At 41.3% G+C, this 22,300-nt stretch overlaps 1 protein-coding gene and 1 non-coding gene across 2 annotated transcripts in view; one reads left to right on the top strand and one right to left on the bottom strand.

Annotated features, from left to right (window-relative positions):
• LOC146220965 (tetraspanin-33) overlaps nucleotides 1-22,300 on the bottom strand; it is a 77,436-nt gene that overhangs the window by 10,195 nt on the left and 44,941 nt on the right. The window contains exon 8 of the mRNA XM_084693062.1: nucleotides 11,932-12,040. Within this exon, the coding sequence (XP_084549188.1) occupies nucleotides 11,939-12,040 (102 nt within the window). The 3' untranslated portion in view covers nucleotides 11,932-11,938. The remainder of the gene's footprint in view (nucleotides 1-11,931; nucleotides 12,041-22,300) is intronic.
• LOC146220966 (U5 spliceosomal RNA) lies at nucleotides 15,353-15,471 on the top strand. The gene has a single exon (XR_014750824.1). It is a non-coding gene; the product is annotated as a U5 spliceosomal RNA (small nuclear RNA).

The following is a 22,300-nucleotide window of genomic DNA, read 5'->3' as shown; positions in this document are numbered from 1 at the left end:
TATCACGATATAAACTCTGTATATTATAAGCCAATGTAACATACACGTGGATACCTGTCACAAGACAAGAGTGTTTTTGATTTAACTGCCAGGGTAGGATACTTACAAACGACTCATGTTTGTGATGTTTTGTGTTGAATGCCAGCGAGTAGGCTAGGCTAATGCTAGATGTGTTTGTTGTTGCTAGGTTACGTATTAGTTATAGTGAAATCGTAACTCCATTTGAACGTTTTTGAGTGACGCAAAACAAAGGCAAAGAACCTTAACTGATGTTACGGCATTCTGCATTGGCTTTCTAAAGCCAAAGCAGGCTTTTGGAAGTTACGGTTAAGACAAAAACCAATTTTCTCTGAAAAACTGACAAGTTAATTTAAGATATTTGGCCACATGATAAAGCAGACCTTAACTGTTCCGAAAATGAAAAAAATATATTTTCGACAAAATTTAAGTTACGGTCTTTTGCCTTTGCACGGCAGTGTACAGCAGCCGACTCTCTGGTCCCATTAAACTACACAATATGCACAATCAGGGTGACCAACAAGATTATACTAACTAACCAACAATAACATTACAAACATCTAACTGAACGAACACAACAACTGAAATCCCTCGCACGGCCGTTTTAATCCATTGGAGCTACCTTCAAGGATGAGAATACGTGGTCAGTTACAGTTTTTCTCAATTGCTAAGACACATTTCTTGAATGTGTACTTTGTTTTCCCCAAACTCTTAACACACATCTTCATACCTACACTGTTTTGGCCAAACCCTTGACCTTTGACCCAAAATCAAACACTGTAGTCAAAACCATATAATCTGTCGTATAAACCTAACTTTGCATTCAAAATACACACAAAGCCCTAAAAAAAATTCAACCTTCTGAATACCCTTTACATGGTGCTGGGAGGGATTGAAACCACTATTATAAGTAGGTTTTCAAGACCCATTGACTATAACATGTACTTGAATTTTAGATATGTTTCACCTCATGAGTTTGACATGATGTAAATCATAAAACTCACAATTACTGCAATTGTCCTTCTTACAGGCTGTTTATTTTATATTTACATTATACAGCAATTGCATTTTGAGCTCTTGTTACTGTAGTGGTCACAGGATGCAAATAGTAGTGCTGCACAAATGTATTGCTGTAAATTGTAATTTGGGGAACAAAGGCTAAGAAAACAGGAAAGAAACAAATAATTTTTACATGGGTTACAGAGCTTGAGTATGCAACAGTACTGTTCTTTCTGGGTCAGCATCCTATCTCTGACAAGGGTCGGGCCAGAGATTTTCCTCAAAATCACAGGCAATGTTTTCTCAAGCCAAACAGCAGGGAAAATGCCCTTGAATGCCTGAGCCATCCCTGACAAGACTCCATAGCAATGTCCCACAAGCTTCTTCCATGGCTTGGAGAAGGTTGTTCTGTCATAGGGATTTCTGTTATAGTGTGACATGGATCTCATTTGAGATTATTATTCCTCTTCATCTCCCTGTCCACCTCCTCTCATTCTGACAATTCTGCCTCTTCCTCTGATATTTGCATCCATGTTTTAAAAGTACAGATGAGTTACCTTTGTATTCATTACAAACCCTTGATTGCTTGTTGAGTATATTTGCTTGTTAGTGCTAACACATGGATAATAGGTTGTTATGGGTGTTTGAATTGTGCTGGTTTGGGTTTACTTATCAAACGGCAGTGTTTTCTGAATGACATAATGGTGATAATTGTGTCTTAAAGTGAGAGGTGTGTTTAGACTTTTGCAAAGAAGTGTGAATGAACCTGAGAAATGTGTCAAAAAGGGTAAATTGTGTTAAAAGATTGGGGTACATGGTCTTTCTGCTGGGATTTGGCAAAATGGTTTTGTGAGGATGGCTTACACATACAATTTTTGTGTGTTAGCAATCGAGAAAAACTGTAATGTACAAAAAAAGGAAGCCGTTTCTCCTGCACGGATTGTTCGATTCGGCCAAAGTTTAAACAGCTGTAATTCAATGATCTTTTGACATATCAAGGTGAAATTGCGCATGGTACTTCAGAACGATGTGATCCTGTTTATCTAAACAGATATTCAAATTTAAGACAGGCTCAAACACTGGTTGGATTCCAACCTACGACCTTATACTTTGCAGGTCACCATCCCAGCCCATTGAACTATTCTCAGTGTTGAATAGTGTCATGTTCAGTAACTGTATTAAAAAGTAAGTTTCTCCTGTGGTAAGCGTTGTTAGATTCAGCCAAAGTTGAAACTACTTGTACATTTCCTATGAAAATGGGACAACGGGATGACTGGGTTGCTGCTGTAAAGAATAGCTTACTTATAGTTTAAAAAAAGGCTGTTTGGAGTGCCATAATTTGTCATGGAGGGGAATTTCAAATCATGCCTAGCATCAGTGGGGATGTGTCCGGCTTAATTTACTGAAATACATTTGTGCAACAGACAAGGGATCCACCTGAACAACCAATTTACTTCATTTGAGATAACCATTAGCGTTATCCTTACCATGCAGAGACTACAAGTAGCTAGCTACTGTGGTGAACCTGGCTTGTTTTGCAGTGGTTTACACAGTCTCGCTTAACAGATGATCGGAGTGTTGTTATGGGCTCAAATAAACACTCATTGCTATGTTTTACAACCGGAGGATTGACCGGAACACTAGAAACCGTCCTATCAAAAATGTTTTAGCCTCTGACTGGTTTTGAACCTACAATCTTCTGTTTATCAGTACAACATCTCAGCCAATTGAGCCATTGCCAGATATGGGATCTCATATATAAAACTGTGATTAGGATTCTTACTAAAAGTGTACGTACGCCCAAAAGCCTAAAATGGCATACGCACACAAAAATTCAGATTTATAAAACCGTGCGTACGCACACCTGTACGCAATGTTCCCTTTATAAATCACAGATTACCCACAAGTGTGCGTACGTGAATCAGCATTGTACCCCGCCCTGAACACGCCCATTTTTAACCATAAAGTCAATGCAAAGCACCTCATGATTTGGGCGTTTCCTGTGGCGCCCCCTATGGTCTGATGTGGCCAATAGTTGGTGTGGGGGTACCCACTCGGATGTAATATCACTGTGCCAAATTAGAAAATTAGTTACCAATACCATGTTGAGTTATCGTGGCGCAAGGAGAAAAGGAATAATAATAAATATAGCTGCAAGCAGCGATGCCGGTTCCTCCGCAAAATGGCAAAATATTATAAAAATGTACATTGTAGAAGGTCAAGAGTTGGACAACAAGAGAGCAAAACTACTTCATGTTTGGCCAACAACAAGTTCAAATCTTTTATTTGTCAGGTACACAGAACAACACAAGGTCAGACTGGGCACTGAAATTCTTAAGACAAGACAACGCAAGCACCTGGCATACATATAAGTACACAGAAGATAATTTACATCTATAACAACAGGCTGAATGGGGATTTGAACTCATGAGCATAAGGTTACAAGTCAGTCTCTCTATCCTCTCTGCTACACACCAACTGTTGAGATTGTATAAATTAGGGCTGTCCCCGACTAAGATTTTCTTTGGTCGACCAAAACTCGACTGAAACGTCTGAAAATCAACTAATCGAAATTTGAACCTTTATTAAAAAAAAAAACAAAAAAAAACGTACAAACATTTTCCCAATCTGACTCAATGGCTGCTGGACATTGCAGATTCAGCCGCTAATAGCCTACTAATAATAAGACACGTATCACCAGTCCTGTTGTAACCAAATGGTATTTAGTATCTCTAACAATGTACTACAAATTAAAAATATTGTTTGTTTAACATGGAAATCATCAGAGCGCGCTTATCACTGCCTGAAAACTTGCAGCATGCAAACTCAGACGCTCTTATCCAAAGCGAATTACAGTAAGTACAGGGACATTCTCCCCGAGGCAAGTAGGGTGAAGTGCCTTGCCCAAGGACACAACGTCATGTGCACCGGCCAGGAATTGAACTGGCAACCTTCAGATTACTAGCCCGATGCTCTACCCACTCAGCCACCTGACTCCAATTTACGTAGAAGCTGAGTGGGGAACGGTGCAACAGGGAAAGATTATATTGTCTTGGCCGGAGAAGATAATGTTGTCCGATTTGGATGTGGTTCCTATAATAGGTATATTCATTTTTCAACCCAGCGCGTTAGCATGAGCAAAGTAGGGATAGGCCAACTTACCTTTTTCAGGTGGTAAGCTACATCATATTCGACGTAGAACTATGAAAAATAAACAGTTGTTGGCAGAGTTTGCATTCATTGTTTTTCGAGTCAACCGGTACTTTCTAAATGTACTTTAATGAAATGCTGCCACACCACAGATTTCCTTGGCATTTTGACTAATAACACTGTGTTTGGGCCGTAGTTGTGGCATGTTGTATCGCTATGGTCTGATGTGGCCCATAATTAGTGTGGGGGTACCCACTTGGATGTAGTATCAATGTACCAGGGACTTTTTGAGATAATAGGGCTTATGGAGAAGAAAAATTATAATAAGAATACTAACAAAAACAATAGGTTCCCTCCTACCGGAGGAACCCTAATAAAACTAACAAATACAATAGGTTCCCTCCAACAGGAGGAACCCTAATTAAAGCTCAACCAACCTACCATTGTGGTGTTGATACTTGAAGGCTTACTAGGCTAGCTTCTTGACGCATGGTCACCTAAGTTCTTTTTACTATCAGCTGATCCCGTTATTAACAATTCGATTAGCTAACAAGATGATACACGGGTTCTGGTTGGTTGGAGAGTTTAGGTAGATGAGACGATTGCCTGGTAAAGTTGCTAATTTTGAACTAAGCTACAACATTTTTTGCAAGAACTGGAAGTGCCAACAAATGAAGAAAACAACGTTGACAATATCCAAAAACCAGCTCTTCCATTGACGGGGACAGGTCATTTAAAAATCTAAAGCAAATACACGGGCTCGGCCCACCACCTAATACTGTCGTTGAAGAAAGTGTTTTAGTGTTCATTAAGGGAAAGACTAAATTTAGTTGAGTTGTATTATCAATCTGCAGATTGGAGAGAGTTTAACATTTGTGCAAGTTCTAATGCGAAAACAATTACACTTGTGACCATGCAGTTCATCAGCGATAAACTAAGCAAACGGGGCTTAATCAGCTATGATGAATTAGAATTGTATTTATTTACAAGGGCCGTGCACATTAATGAATATGACTGTAAATGTGCCAGAATTACCCAATATGGCTATTTTTCATCTGTAGACCCTTTACAGCAGTGGGATTCCTTTAAGACTGCAAGGGAAGCTCAGCTTCCCCTAAAATGTCAAAATATTTATGGTCAAATATTTACGATTGTGTTAACATTTTAAATGCGTTAGAACATGTTCATATCGAAGACGGGTTCGTTCAAAATCAGATACATATGGAAAGAGTCACAACAGCTACATACTACAGGTCGACTGACTGATTTCCTTCTCATACATTCCCGTAGCGTCACAGTGCATTTCCCTGTTGAAGCCCAGCTTCCATGGACTTCAATGGGGCTGCTTTGAACAGTTTTTACAGTGCTTTGAAACTATACCGTCATTGGATAAATGCTGCGATTATGTCCCGCTCACGGACGCTCAGCTTCTCTGGGGGTGAATGAATGAGTGGGCTGGCCTGGATGCAGGTCTTCTGTGTGATGATTGGAGGATCTGTCGAAAGACTGCATCTCCTTTTGATTGACAGCGATTTTGTACTATAAACAGTCGTCGAAAGTAATCAAGCTCAGTCCCATGGCGGATTTTGCAACTGTAGTTGAAAGACAAACAGCTGCAACTATTTCTTTGTATTTGCTTTCTTGCTAGCTATTGCTATTTCATAAAATTATTAGTAGTGTCGTCGGGGTGAACTACCCAGCTTCACACGATGGCAGACAATGCTATTATTGTCGACCTGATTTTGGCGAAGCCATTTGAAAGTTTTCCTTACGGGGAGAAACTTAGAATTAAACTGCAGGCCTGATCAACACCTAATATTGATTTAGTGCGTAAGATAGGGCAAAGTTACAGGTCTTTTCAGCTCTCCTGGTATGACAAAGTTAGCTGGCTGACTGGAAGGGCTGTGACAAAGAAAATGTATTGCTGGTCATGCCTCTTGAGATCAAGATGGCACCGACGAAGGCAGCCGCGGTAGCTAGGTGCGCTGTTTTGTCTGCTAATTCAGTGTTCTGCCAAGATTTCCAGGGTTCTCTAACAAGAGAGGCTCAACGTGTGCTCGCCAACCAGATATTGTGTGTGGAGCATGAAAATCCAGATTCCTTGGTTATTGTGCTAGGCGACTTTAACAAAGGCAATCTCACTCAAGAACTCCCCAAATACAGACAATTCATCAAATGCCCTACCAGAGAAGAGAACACTTTGGATCACTGCTACTCTATTATCAGTAAAGCCTACCATGCAGTTCCCCGAGCAGCACTGGGTCACTCAGACCACGCCATGGTCCACCTGATTCCTGTGACATCATACATCAGCTTCTGTAAGGACTGCTGTATACCAACACGCACCAGGGTGAGCTACAACAACGACAAACCCTGGTTTATAGCTAAACTCAGAAGGCTGAGGCTGGACAAAGAGGCCGCGTTTAGGAGTGGGGACAGGGACAGATTCAAGGAGTCGAAGAACAGGTTTAGCAAGGCGTTGTGAGAGGCTAAACAACTGTACTCGGAGAGACTATAACATAAATTCTCTGCTAACGAGCAGGTGGAGGCAGGGAGTCAGGTGGCTGAGCAGTTAGGGAGTCGGCCTAGTAATCTGAAGGTTGCCAGTTCGATTCCCGGCCGTGTCAAATGATGATGTGTCCTTGGGCAAGGCACTTCACCCTACTTGCCTCGGGGGAATGTCCCTGTACTCACTTTAAGTCACTCTGGATAAGAGCGTTTGCTAAATGACTAAATGTAATGTAAATGTAACGACTCTGCTGCTGTCTGGAGTGGGCTCAGACAGATCACCAACTTCAAGCCCAGAGCCCCTCACTCCACTAACAACTCCTGCCTGGTCAACGACCTGAATGAGTTCTACTGTAGATTTGAAAGGCAATTGGACAGTTCTGAACAACCCCTTTCCACCCGTGAGGCCTCCCCCCTTCTACAGTGACGGCCCTCTTCATTCAGGAGAGAGAAGTGAACAAACTGTTCAAGAGACAGAACCCCCACAAAGCAGCTGGGCCGGACTCGGTCTCTCCAGCCACCCTCAAGAACTACGCTGACCAGCTGCCTCCGGTGTTTACCTACATCTTTAACACCTCCCTGGAAACATGCCAGTTGCCAGCATGTCTTAATTCCTCCACCATCATCCTGGTGCCCAAAAAGCCAAGGCCAACAGGACTTAATGACCCAGCCTCTGTGGTAATTAAGTATTTTGAGCGCCTGGTGCTGGCACACCTTAAATCCATCACAGACTCTCTACCTCCTGCAGTTTGCCTACAGAGCCAACAGGTCTGTGGATGATGCAGTTAATATGGCCCTCCACTTCACCCTACAGCATCTGGACTCCCCAGCATCCTACGCCAGGATCCTGTTTGTGGACTTCAGCTCTGCCTTTAATTAGGGATGTAACGATATTGACGATATTGCGCTATCGCGGTGGTAAACGTGTCTCGATATCGTCGTGGTTGGGTTACAATATTAAAAGGACAGGTGTCCGTCAAAAAGCAAGAGGAATAAACACAGTCCCGCGGAACAAATCATTGTTAACTACATAGACCATGATCCTTTGCGCTGCGTCGTCACAACAACCATCAGTGTTTCCCCTATGTTGATTTTGTCGTGGCGGCCCGCCACGGCTACATTTCTGCCGCCACGGTATCAGAAATAGGGCTGTACAAGATTTTAGGCCGTCTATCAGCAGTGATTGTTAGAGTGCATGTCGGAGAATAGCAAGGACACGCGCTTCACAGCGCAGTTGAGATTGCGTGTGTGCGTCTTTGAGAACTGTAAGTCGTATAACTTGTGTTTTCAGTTCATTAAAGCCTGTTATTGTATTAGTCTACAGTTATTGCTAATTTAAACTGGTGATTTTCGTTGTTTGTATTCTTCCCCTGCTAGCAGAATTGCATGCCTGTTGATTCGATAGCGATTGCTGCCCTTGCTCACGTTTGTATTTTAGGTGGATTATTATGCTGAAGTAGTTTTAGTTAACAGTGGGTATACTGTTATTATTTGCTAAAGAATGCTTAGCCTATCAAGATCAAATGAAGCCGACAGTGTACATGCTTTCGAGTACCTTGATCGATAGGCTAGGCTACTGACCATTTACAATAAGTTGTTATGTCAATTATTAATTGGCATATTTCTGCCATTAATAGAACATACTTTAAGTAGCCTAACTGTATTGCTTTACGGAAAATAGGACAAAAATAGGCCGTCTTTCAGCAGTGATTGTTAGAGTGCATGTCGGAGAATAGCAAGGACACGCGCTTCACACTTTTTTTAAATGTCAGTATTTTTTTTGCTATTATCATCACAAACACTATCGTGAGCTATTTAACAATACCGTGAGCTTTTCCACAATATCGCAATAAATATTGTACCGTGAGGTCAATATCGAAATTGTATCGTACCGTGAGATTTTGATATCGTTACATCCCTACCTTTAATACCATCATCCCTGCCCTGCTTCAGGACAAGCTCTCCCAGCTGAACGTGCCTGATTCCACCTGCAGGTGGATCACAGACTTCCTGTCTGACAGGAAGCAGTGCATTAAGCTGGGAACACAGGTCTCTGACTCCCGGTCCATCAGCACCGGATCTCCCCAGGGCTTCGTCCTTTCTCCTCTGCTCTTCTCCCTGTACACCAATAGCTGCACCTACAGTCATCCGTCCGTCAAACTCCTGAAGTTTGCGGACGACACCACCCTCTTTGGTCTCATCTCTGATGGAGACGAGTCTGATTATAGGTGGGAAGCGGACAACCTGGTAACCTGGTGCAGCCAGAACAACCTAGAGCTCAATGCTCTCAAGACGGTGGAGATGGTTGTGGACTTCAGGAAGAACACAGCCCCACTCACCCCCATCACCCTGTGTGACTCCCCAGTCAACACTGTGGAGTCCTTCTGCTTCCTGGGCACTATCCTCTCCCAGGACTTCAAGTGGGAACTATACATTAGCTCCCTCACCAAGAAAGCACAACAGAGGATGTACATCTGCCACAGGATGTACATCTGCCAAAGACAATGATGGTGCACTTCTACACATCCATCATTGAGTCCATCCTCACCTCCTCCATCACCATCTGGTACTCTGCTGCCCCTGCCAAGGACAAGAGCAGGCTGCAGCGTATCATCCGCACTGCGGAGAAGGTGATTGGATGCAATCTGCCTTCCCTCGAGGACCTGCACACCTCGAGGACCCTGAGGCGAGCGAAGAAGATTGTGGCTGACTCCTCCCACCCTGGACACTCCCTGTTTCAGTCACTCCCCTCCAGTAGAAGGCTGCAGTCCATCAGGACCAAAACCTCACGACACAAAAACAGTTTCTTCCCTTCTGCTGTTGGCCTCCTCAACAAAGCCAAGAGTTCACACTGACTTTAATCACTTTGTGTCTTAAAACAATTTGCATTTTGCAATACATTACAATTCCTGTAATATTTCTATTTTCTATTTTATGGCAACTTATATTTAAATTTTATTGTATATTTTATTTAATTATTTTTATTTTATTCCACTTAGTATTGCTAGTTTATGCATCCTTAGTATAATTAGACCACATACACATTAAATGTAAGATTCCTATGTGTTTATTGTATGCACCTTCCTGCCAAAGCAAATTCCTTGTCTGTGCAAACTTTCATGGCGAATAAATCCCTTTCTGATTCTGATTCTTGATGAAACCATCTCACGGATGTGTTCTTTGGTCAAAGGTGGGGTTTGGAAATCTACCTAACTTTGACATAGCATATAAAAGACATGAAAAGAGCAATGAACATGTGAGTGCATGTGCAAGATTAAGTTGCATGGGCAAGATCAGGGTTGAGCATGCAATCATAATATAAGGATGAGATCTCTCAGCAGGCAGGCCGGAAAGAGTCACAACAATTATAAAAAAGAGTTGACTCGGTTTTATTAGCTCGACGTCGGATCATGCCACCAATCCACAACAGAGTGACTAGCATGAGTGAGAAACATCTATTTTCAGAGAGCTTAAATACAGTATCTGGACATTCAAACAGAATGCACAGAATCGCTTCCTTAACGGGTCTTTAGTGGTCAGTACACTGATACACTAGGACGTTCAGCAGCTGAAGTGGTCGTTAATCACACAAGTCCCAGTTTGTACATGATTTGCCTTACTGTCTCCAAACTGTTTGTGCTGTGTGCTATATTCTGCTCAGAGGGAGGCCTCACTGTATGACCTTGACTTTACAGAGACACAAGCTTCTATGTACACAGAAAATCTGCATATTACAAAGATTTGGGAGTGAATGGAGGAGTGGGCTGGTCTGGACGCTGGGCTTCTGAGTGATGATTGCAGGGTCTGTCGAAAGACTGCATTTCCTTTTGATTGACAGCGATTTTGTACTATAAAAAGTCGCTGAAGCTATTGAAGCTCAGTCCCATTGCAGATTTTGCAAGCGTAGTCGAAAGACAAACTGCAGCAACCTTTTTGTTGGTATTTGCTTGGCCAAATTGCTAGCCAATTTCCATCAAACATTTCTTACAATTACACACCACATTCCTTTCAGTTGAACCCAATTCCCACATTTCCTTAATGTTTAATATTGGTTTGTTATATTGTTCGTTCATTCATTCAATCATACAGTAGGCTAGGCTAGTGTTGTAGGGGGGTTGTAGCCAGTGACCTAGCAAAATAAATGGAAAATGTATATGATGTAGGCTGAAAATGAGCTTCCCCTATTTGAAACACCAGCAGCCGCCACCGCTTTACAGAATGTAAAAAATATATATTTTTAAACAATACATCTCAGATTACCCTAATACAAAAACACATGAATTGGCCTAATTAAAAAAAGGTACAACGTGTTTCCAAGTATACTAAATCATTTAAATACATTATATAAGTAGGACATTTTATTTAAACCCATATAACTGACGTAAAAGCAGCAAACTACCAGAAGCAAAGAACGTCCGACTTGACGGTTCCATTTTCGACTCCTTCCCCGACTGCAAGCGGCATCTCTCCAATTAAAAAAAATATATTCCCATGGTTTGATGACCTGGATATAATCCTGGGTACAAGACCAATGAGCAACCCAAAAAACATGGTTGTGCAACACCAAATCATAATTAAAGATAGTATCGCAATGAGCTGCTGTTGCTCCATTGTTGTTTGTGACAATGTGAATGACAGTGATTTTCGCTCAAACATTTTCTGCCTAATAGATAAACGAGCTGTACGACTGCTTGTCAGTTATTTTTTAATTTTTTTTACAAACGTTGGTTCGCTTAACACAGGACCGTGTGAATACTAACCGGACCAAATGAAAAATGCCACAAAGTACCAACTCATCCACTGATTCGGACCAAAGCAAACAAACTATAGGTGTGGAAGGCCTCTTATATGGCTGTGTAAAGCCAATCCTGCTAGGAGCATCCATTTTTGTTGTAGAGTTTTTGTTGTAGAGTCTAACCCTTTTGTTGAAGCGTTATTTATCAGTTGAGAGGAAAGTCAGTTTGACTTTAACGCAAGAGGGCATGGTTTCAGCAACCTCAGCGGAAATACCCCCAGCATTTGAGATCAGATAACTAAAATTGATAAGATTTTGATAACTTATTTTCGTTACTTCAGAATTGTTTTAAGCATTCAAATTTGGCTGGGTGGTTAGGGACACATTTTTTTGTCACTTTACAGGGACTTTAACATTTGATATGGTTTGCAACAAGAAACAATTAAATGCACTCCTGGTCAAAATGATTGGCACCCCTGAATTTTAACAGAATGTCTTAAAAAGAATTGCAAAAAACGTACTTTGTCTCTATCTTGAGAATGAAGGGTCCAGACTGCAAATTCTTGTCTTCTTCATTTGCACATGCTTTATTATATACACCTGTGCAGCAGCCAATGAAAGCATGCAAATCTGAAATAAAAACAGAAAACAAGGTAAGGAACCGTAAACATTGTCAGACCGATTCATTTTATGTAATTGTTTTCTCTTATTAATAACTCCAAAAGGATAACAAAAAATCTGTCTTTATGTATGGCAAAACACCACTATTGAAGTAAAGCGGTGCTGGAAGTTTAGCCTGCTACTTATTTTCTAGGAACATCAATCAGTAACCCTGTTTCTAACGTGCAGTAATTGTTTTGACTACATGACTGATGACTGAACAATTGGTGAAAACTTGTTTAGTCTGAAAATTGTTCATATAAATAAAGTATTTTTAGCCGATTTTGTAGATATTTTATAACATCACACAGGAATATGTTATATATCCTTACATTTGTTGTAAACAGGCACCATAACATTATTCCATGCATGAATAAATAAATAATAATAATGTAATTTGTTACTATCTGATCAATCCCCCCTATCCATGTCATCCTCCTGAGGTCATAAGCTAATGAGAAAAGATGTATGACCCATATTATCCAGACTGGAATGCCTGCTAAATTCAACATCAAAGTCAACATACAAATTGTGTTTGTGTTTATCTTTTCACAAATGCTCCTGGGCACCGTCTAAACACTACAGTCACATATAAATAATTTGTTTTCTATATGGCACAATTACATTGGTGGGATGGCAGTACAAATGGAGTTTTGGTCTGGTTTATATTTTGGGAGTAAAGTGAGCATGGAATGTGTGCATCTTTATAATCATGTCATTGATGAACTGAACATCTTTGTAAAAAGCATAAAGTCACAGAAGTCGAGTCCGCTAAGTAGTAGGTGCCCTTAAATTTGATAACAGCTGATGTGCCTCTTTGAGGCAAATTTCTTCATCTTTAACACATACAAGTCTTTGATGGCTATGGCTGTCAAGTTCCTCCTGATGTTTCGTGCCACCCCACTTGAAAGGGATCCGATGCCTCTACCCCGAAATAAAGGACTGGACATCACTTTCCTTTTTGTTTTTAATTTGGTTTTCAGTTCAGTTCAGGTGAAAAACCTTTTAACACAAATACACATATTTAAATACACATTTTTATAAGATTTTTCCTGTTTTTAAACCCAATATAATATTTAAAACAGTTAATTACACTAACACCATAGGTCAAGGGCATCAAAAGCATTACAGGCTCGCTCATCTTAGTACTCTTAAAATGTACCGAACAATCATTCCTTAAACAGCGGTAAGCGGATGAATTTCCCCGGCAACACAGGGTTCAGTGACGTCAGTTGATCGTCTGCCAACTATGTGGCTACATCAGCGAGGAGGTTTCAGAGTTTAGTTTCCTTACCGGCTGTCATTCGGGCATTTGTAGGGCATCACTTGCTGGTGACCAGCAGACTAGTCTCTCTCTTCCTCTCAACTCATGCAGTTCGTCAACTAATGTTTGCTCCCGACGTCTCCTTTTTAGAGCCCGGGGCGCATTTTGTCTTCGCCCACTTTACTAATTGTCTCACTAATTGTTTGACTACCAATTTTCTCCACTTCAGTTCGACTACCAATTGTCTCCACTTCAGTTTGACTTCACAATGGCCTACAGTCATATTGCATTTCACAGTTGCATCTTATTTGATCTTATACTTTATATCTTACATTGTACAGTATTGTTTAAAAATTATTTAGACTTTAAACTTTCATATTTAAGATTCATTAAGATTGTTTATCGTATGCACCTTTCTGCCACAGTTAATGTCTTGTTTGTGTGAACTTACATTGCGAATAAAGCTAATTCAGATTCTAGCTACTGTCATGTCACATACTATGGCGTCAGGTCTCGCGCCAAGGTGTAGAAGATCTGGTTGTAGCAGGAGGCCACAGGTATGTGTACATGCCTTTCTGGAAATGACTCCTGGTACAGCTGCTTAGCCTTTGGCTCAATGGCAAAGCCATAGCTTGTTGCCACAGCAGTGACGGGTTTAGAATAGTATGTGGACTGTATGAACGCATCTGAAACTTTTCTCTTCATTATTTTGCCGAATTCTGAGGCAGTCAACCTCCCTTTTTCCCACTTCTGGCACAAGGACCCACTTCCTGTGGTTTCCAGTTAGATTTTTCTAGCCTCAGCCAGATCAAAGCTATGGTTGTGATTTGGTGTTGGTTTACAAATGTCTGGAGAGAGAGGCATGGGGATGTTCTTGGTACAGCAAGACTATGTTAAGCCATCACAGTAGTGATTAAAAATATATATATTTTAGGACTCCCCAAATCAAACAATTTATTATAACTAGAGAGGGTACCATTTCTGGGGAAATTGTCGGGTGTGCTTGCTTGCGTCGGTTGCAGATGGGTCAGTTTATCATGAAACAAGCTGAATCCCATTTGAAACAAGCTATTCTAACAACGTTGTTACCGGCAGTATTTTTCAGATGGAATCGCGATTCAAACAGTACCACCTGCTAACTGAAAATATGCCCCCAAACACGTAAATACGCTTGATATTTATTTAGGGGAAACTTCAAAAGAAGTTTGCTTGAGGCGATCGTTACTTACTGTACATGCAAGTTTTGAATTGCTTAAATGTACAATGCTGCTGGTAAACCACGGCACGATAGGATACTTGCTGTGCAACAGTCTTAATAGCACATCTATGCACGTCATATCTATGCGTTGTTGCTAACATGTGCTGACATTGTGACGTAGGCTAGCACTTTGTTCCCATGAGTTCCCTTTGTGCACACAAGGCACTTTTTGCCGCAAGAACAACCTCCTAAACCAGAGGTGTCAAACTCATTTGGATCCAAAGACTCGTACCCGGCAGAGGAACGAAACATTGATCCGAGGACTCGGTTGGTCGAAGAACGAAACATTGATCCGAAGACATGGGTGCACTCTTTCTAAGCGTGTCAAAGGGAAAAAACGAGGGAGTGAGCGATTGGGGTCGGGGCTTGGGTTTTTGGGGTTGGGGCTTGGGTTTTAGTGGCGATGAGGTGAAAAAAGGGGTTTGGCACGCGGCGGCGGAGCCCCGGCGGCCGGCGGCGTTTTCCCGCCCTTTTAGATAAAAAATAAATAAAAATAAAAAACCTGAGGTGAGGTGAGTGACTTGAAATGGGGGAGACAGTGAGTGAGTGAGTGAGTGAGTGAGAGAGAGAGAGAGAAAGAGAGAGAGTGAAAGAGAGAGAGAGTGAGAGAGAGTGAAAGAGAGAGAGTGAGTGAAAGCCCCTTTGCGGGCCGGTGGCGTTTCCACGCCTTTTCCCGGAAAGGAAGGATGTCGCCGCGGACGAGCGAGCCAGGGCCAACGGAGGGGTCGGGAGCAGGCCGTTTGGGCGGTTTCAAAAATGGTCACTCTGGCTCCCCTTCAGCACGCACAAGCCTTTCGCCTTTTACTAAAGACATCCGTGGAGGGGAGCGCCGACGAGCGGGACGTGGTATTTTTGGTCGGCTTTGCCTGAGGGAGGGCAGAGCCTGATGGATTTGTGAGGAAAAAAAGCAGGCTAAGGTTAGCGTTGGGTGCGTGCGTGCGTGCAAGTCTTTTTGTCTTCCTTTTTCCTCTGCATTTGGTCCCTGATTAATCCCGATCCCTTGGCCTCTTGGTCCCTGCTTCTTCCGTGGCCCGCTGGGCCTCTTGGTCCCTGCTTCTTCCGTGGCCCGCTGGGCCTCTTGGTCCCTGCTTCTTCCGTGGCCCGCTGGGCCTCTTGGTCCCTGCTTCTTCCGTGGCCCGCTGGGCCTCTTGGTCCCTGCTTCTTCCGTGGCCCGCTGGGCCTCTTGGTCCCTGCTTCTTCCGTGGCCCGCTGGGCCTCTTGGTCCCTGCTTCTTCCGTGGCCCGCTTGGCCTTTGCTTTTAGCTGCTGTCTTCTCGGTCGCCGCCGCCGCTTCTTCTTCTTCCTCTGTGGCGTTGGCGTTTCCTTTTGGCTTCCGTCGTCGGGGCCGTTCTCGGTCCGGCGAGACCAGAGTGGCAACCGCCGTGGCATGAGGTGAACAATTTGTTCATCTGCCGCAGGGCCGGCCCAAGCCTTTATGGGGCCTTCAGCAGAATTGATTTGGGGGCCCCTCGGCATCGCCAATTATTATTATTTGAACTTATTTACCGTATTTATTCGATTAAACTTTGATTTATTACACATTGTTCATTTTTGGTGCCCTGTTTATTCGATGGTGGCATTTATTTGAAGGCGGCGTTTAATTAAAGAAATTGTGGTATTCTAGGCTGTCTGCGCTAGCAAGCAAACGTGTTAGTTTGCTACATTAAATGTTTGTAGAGATAGTTTTAACAGTATGGTCTTCACCTATTAAAATCACCTATTAAGCAACAATCAAATGTCAATGTTAGACTAGCTAGCTCTATCTCATCTGCGTTGTGTTATTGTGATTTGCAAGGAATGCAAGAACAGCTAGATAGCGAAAATACCTAGACTACCTACTTTAGCAATGTAAACTAGTTTAGCTTGCTAACGCAAGAGCACCTGCTTCTCCAGTTCTTTCAATAGATAATCTAGACAGGCGTTAGCAATAGGCTAGACTGCTATTCGTTTTCTGGCATTTTTTTTCGTAAGCTTCCTTTCTAATGTCTATTCCCTTCTAGCTAGAGTCATTTTCTAAGTGAGGTAGGTATGTTTAGATATTTGAAACGCATAGCAAGCAATACACCCCGAGTGCCACACAAAAAAATGTTTATTTAATGACATGCTGCTCCTACCGTATTTCTGGGGCAGCGTTTATTACACAATGTTCATTTTTGGTGTGGCGTTTAATCGAGGGCAGCGTTTAATCGAAGAAACACGGTACATTAAACTGTAATTTCATGTGCTCTTGGGGGCCCTTTGGCAGCTACGGGGGCCCTAAGCAGCCGCTTAGTTTGCTTATGCCTTGGGCCGTCCCTGATCTGCCGGGTACGTATGGCGTGAAATTAGTGCCAGGAGAGCGAGCTCTGTAAAAACAATTTGTAACTTGCAAAAAAGATGTGTCTCTGTAGAAAATGATTTGTGTACTTGTTAGTTTTGTGTCTCCGTAGAAGAATGCAAGATTTGTGTACTTGCAAAAAAGATTTGTAACTTGCAAAAAAGATTGGTGTACTTGTAAAAAAAAGTTTTGTGTCGCCGCAGAAGAAGGCGGGAACACTGCTCCAAAAACCATCAAAGCCCATCAAATATAGCCATTTCTGTGTCTAGTATCATTGGACATTTTCGTCTGTCTATCACACATGACCTCGGTAGTAGTAAATTTAATAGTTTTTAATATAAATATGTATACGGATATTTAATTAGACAACCAGCCATTAAACCTACCATTAGTTGGACAATGTGCAGCTAAATGGCAGGGAACTGGCGCAAAATATAGTGGTTTTCATTCGAAATGTATTATATACTGCCAGTGTAACATAGTTATCTGGGTTCAGATTAAATTCCACTAAATTGGCAGAACTACGCCACCTGCTGTTCAAATGTGTACCTGCTCAGTAGCTGTAGAGTCGCATTTAATTCCTCATAGCAACGGAGGATTTTCAGAAAGGTAACATGTAGTGAATGCTTGTGGAGGACAATATAATGTAAATACCGTGAACAGTATTTAAAGGTTGACCCAGTTGTTAGGTCAAAAAATTTAAAATTGTTCGTTGGACACACAATTCTGCCTGCTGAATTTGTGAATAAAACCTTACAGTACAATAACAAAACGTTCAATGAAATGGTACATTTGTCTGGACAATATATAATGCAAATTGAACAAGCCTGGTGTATTCCTGGCCTTAGACGAGACCAACACCTGTGTCACAGGTTGATATGCAGGACTCCAGTGACAAGCTGAACATGGCATAATTGTCATAGTTTCCAAGCATCTTCAGGGACTGACACAACATGGTCTGGTTGTCTAATTAAATATCTGTATACATATTTACATAAAAAAACTATTCAACTTACTACGACCCTTAGCCATTAGTTTATACCATTAAGAGTGTGTTAACTGAATAATATTTAAATGTGGCATTAAAGATACATGCCCATGGATATTTTGAACTATTAAACATTACCAAATGACTCGCCATTGAAATCATCAGCATTCTAGTTTTGTTCTTATTCGCAGACGTTTTTAGTGTGATAGACAGACAAAAATGTCCAATGATACTAGACACAGAAATGGCTATATTTGAATGGCTATACACAAATAGAGAGACAAAAAATCTTTTTTTTTTGCAAGTACACAAATCATTTTCTACAGAGACACAAATCTTTTTTACAAGTTACAAATAGTTTTTACAGAGCTCGCCCTCCTGGCACTAATTTCACGCCATAGGTACGAGTCTTTGAATCCTTTTTCACGTGACCTGCATAGGCTCAGTACTGGTAGCTAAATAAAACAGAAATGATTTGTTCCTTTTGACTGGGTCTTCGGATACGGATCTTTGGATAATTTTTCACGTGACCTGCATAGGCTCAGAAGAGGAAACAGAAATTGATTTGTTTACCTCGTTCACTTTCGTGTGACTAGGTTTAGTAAGACGTGACTGATATTCGTTCACAAGTAATAATTACAGTTTTGTTACTTTTTTGTACTTTATTTACAGTTCAGTGCAACGTAATAGTTTGCCGTGATAATTGGTAAATGTTAGTGTGACAATAAATGACCATTTCAAATCATACAAACTGTCATGATACATTATTTAAATGCAGGAATTTATTTTAAAATAGTATCTGCTGGTTTACATGCACTAACCTACATGAGAATTTGATATACGTGTTTGCCAGGGAATTGGCTATATGTTGAAATGAACAAATGACTCGAAAAAAGATTTGTTTTTTAACAAACAGTTTATTGTTATTGCAGTTATTGCTGGCATACTTTTGTCTGCTATGATATTGATAACTGTTCTGCAATATACTCTTTTCATCACTATATCTGCTCATTTTTCTAACTAGAGAACTGTTCCAACCTTGTTTCATTTTAGGGCTATTTCACAGGGTTGCATTAGGGTGCACAGAACAGCACCCAGGCCATTTTTTGCCCAAAAGTGCGACTTATAGTCCAGAAAATACGGTACCCTATTCAGAAACCTTAAGGAACAGTGTGAAATACCCTATACAACCAGTCAATGACCCCTTTAATACTTTAAAATGTATGAAAGTAAATACGATACTCCTTTCATCACAGTTTTTTCTCCTTTATCATTTGTAAGAAAATATTGCAATGCATTACAAAGAAAGATAACATTTTTTTGGGGACAATTTCGTTTTTAAAGCAACACCTTAAAACTTTCACAATGTTTACATACTCTCACATTGTTTAAGCTAAAAACACCGTTCCAACATAACGCTGCCGACATACTTTTGTTGAGGTCATTAAATACTTTCAACCCTTTTTCTCAACTAAATTATTTCACAACATACTCACACTGTTAATTGCACATACTTCTTTTAATATATTTTTTAAACCTTCTTCACTATGCAAGCCATCAAAACAAAATCATTTCAACTTCAACTAGTAAAATTTACCTTTTCAAAACAAATTATATGAGTTTTCATTTTCTTGTATATTACAAAAGTTAAAGTGTTGAAGAAGCCACTCAATATAATAAACAACACATTTAGTCTCACTAAATACTCTACACTACTAAATGTGTTAATGTTTACATAAGCTTCCAGTTGAGTTGTGGGCACGTCATGCGTGATGGGATTTTATTAGCATCCCGGTGCAGCCCTATGTAGGCTGTGTTTGTACAAAGTATGATCCCATCTCCCCTCCTAATCAAGTAGTGAATCGGCAGATTTGGTCTTGAGTCAAGTACCCTTAAATGTTTCATTTTTGTCATACATTAGTTTTAGCCTACATCCACGGACTAAATTCCAATTATGCTAATTTTGGGCATTGCATTGTACACAGGATTCATTTTTCTTAGTTTGACCTGGGGGTTTTCATCAACGTTGCTAACGAAAGCTGTGCTTACACTAAAAAGTCTTGCTTAGGTAAACGTAAATTTAGATTTAAGCCACAAGCCGTTCCACTAACAGGCAACGCTAATTGGGTGTGCTTTGCCTTCGGCAAGGGCACAACCTTTGTTAACTCACATATATATTATTATTATTATTATTATTATTGTGAGAATGCTGGTAAGCATTCACTATTGTTTTCCTGTTTCTCTTTGTTCTTATTATTATTCCATATTCTTTGTTCTTCTGCCATTTTTTGTCCTTTAACTACTTCAGCATACTTTCAGCTAAAGACACCATTCAACCTTTAAAATGTTCACAAGACATTCAGCTATTTCCAAATTATGCAGCTTTTTTCAAATATATTCAGTCAATTTTGAATTGTGACAGTTTTAAATACACAAAAAAATTAGCTCCTTCTTGATTTTTATGATTGAGCAGTTGATATTCAACTAAATTGTCAAACAAATTCCTCTGACGTTCATATAGTTTAACTTACAGAAACAAGTTATACCTTAAAATGTAGGAAAACTTGTCCTCTTTCAGCCAATGTTACTACTAAGGATCGCACATTTACAGATGTTCAGCTTTGAGCCTTGAAGCGAGAGCAGCCTTTCAAATTCTCTCACTAACTTCAGTGGAGAGGTGGGTAAAATTCGTCAGAGAAGGCAGAAAGGAAGACGATTTAGAACTGCTGGTAGAGTCGCATTTCTGCACAGACATATAAAGGACATCTCTGGTTTCGGCAGAGTCTTGGGTCTCGGCAAATATCCAAATTTTTGGGATTGGACGTATAGTTTTGCGTCTAGGTTAACTTGTTTGAGGTGTGGATTCCAGCTAAATTTGTTATTCTCTCTGCCCAGCTCGTTAGCGATCACAGCTGTGCCGTCACCGTGGCAACCAAACAAACATGCACCATGAAAGCAGAATTGGGTACTGTTTTGGAAACTGCCAAAAGAGTTGTACTTCTGACCGCTAAAGAATTTATAATACATTACAGTACAATTCTAGAACTATAATCATTAGCTATATCACGGGCATGGCACTATCTATAATCCCAGTTATTAATATTTGTGTCAACTTAATCACCAAATGCATCACGGGCACTGTGCACTATATAGCAACGGGAACAGTGCTCATAAGACTTTATAAAGGATGCATGTATTAAAATTATGTATTATGCTTATTAAATGTATGTCTTATGAACTTAGAAGTGTGCTCAGGCTTAAAACATTGTGTCTCAAGCAGGGTGTGGGAAACAGGCTGTATTTTGTGTTGTTATCTCTCCATTTCAGAAGCAACCTTGAATCCGGGCTGAGACAGCACCCGAGCAGGTGGGATGGATGGGGAAGAACAAACTCCCTGATACACGAGAGAACAAGCTCAACCCTTTTTTGATATTTCTGTTTCAATTGCACTGTAAAATATATATGCTGGGGCAGGGACAGATAGCCAGTTGGACTTTGTGAACCAGCCCAAACTCTGTTGCGGGTAGGGAAGCGTGACCAGCCCCAGAGCTCTGTATACCATCATTACATAATGGAATAGACACATAAATTTGAATCCTTCACCGCACAGACACAAAGGATATCCATGGTTTCGGCAGAGTCTTGGTTCCCGGAAAATATCCTTATTTTTGTGATTGAGTTTTGCGTCTAGATTAACTTGTTTGAGGTGTGGATTCTAGCTACATTTCTCAGAATCGAGCTAGTGCGATGGCTCTCCATAACTAAAAACGAGGCGGGCTGCTGCGTTCTAGTCCAACTTGGAGAGGACAAGTGCTTGGACAAGCAGCTGGGTGGAGTGCTCAGACAGGTATCTCCTGATCTTCCGGATGTTGTAGAGGGTGAATCTACACAACCGGGAGACGGCAGCAATGTGGGCCGTGAGGGAGAGCCATGGTAACCCCAATGTTCCTGACAGAGGATGAGGGGGTCACCCTCGCAGATCCCAGGGTGATTGAGAGGTCATGGGAGATGGAGGGTTTGGCCAGGATGATGAGAAGTTCTGTTTTGGCGAGGTTCAGCTGGAAGTGGTGCTCGGTCATCCAGGCGGAGATGTCTGCGAGGCAGGCCTCAATCCTAGCTGAAATCCCCGGATCGGTCGGGGGGAACGACAGGTACAGCTGCGTGTCGTCAGCGTAGCAGTGGTAGGAGAAGCCATGGGAGGGGATGATTTATAAACAACACAATTATTTTAGTCTCTTTATTTTCGGTTTCACTTTCATCACCAGTTTCTCTCCTTTTTGTCTGCCCTTCAGGTTTTCCAACACCTGTTATGTTACCACCATATCCTTGCCTTGCACTGAGCAGGTTTCTCAAGTTTTATTAAAAGCCCCATGAGACAAGCTTTCGCGTGTGTTCGGGCGTCTA

The sequence above is a fragment of the Hypomesus nipponensis genome, chromosome 26, assembly GCF_054491055.1.
Source record: "Hypomesus nipponensis isolate SF chromosome 26, ASM5449105v1, whole genome shotgun sequence".
NCBI lineage: Eukaryota > Metazoa > Chordata > Actinopteri > Osmeriformes > Osmeridae > Hypomesus > Hypomesus nipponensis.
This window is presented reverse-complemented; position numbering and strand designations above follow the sequence as displayed.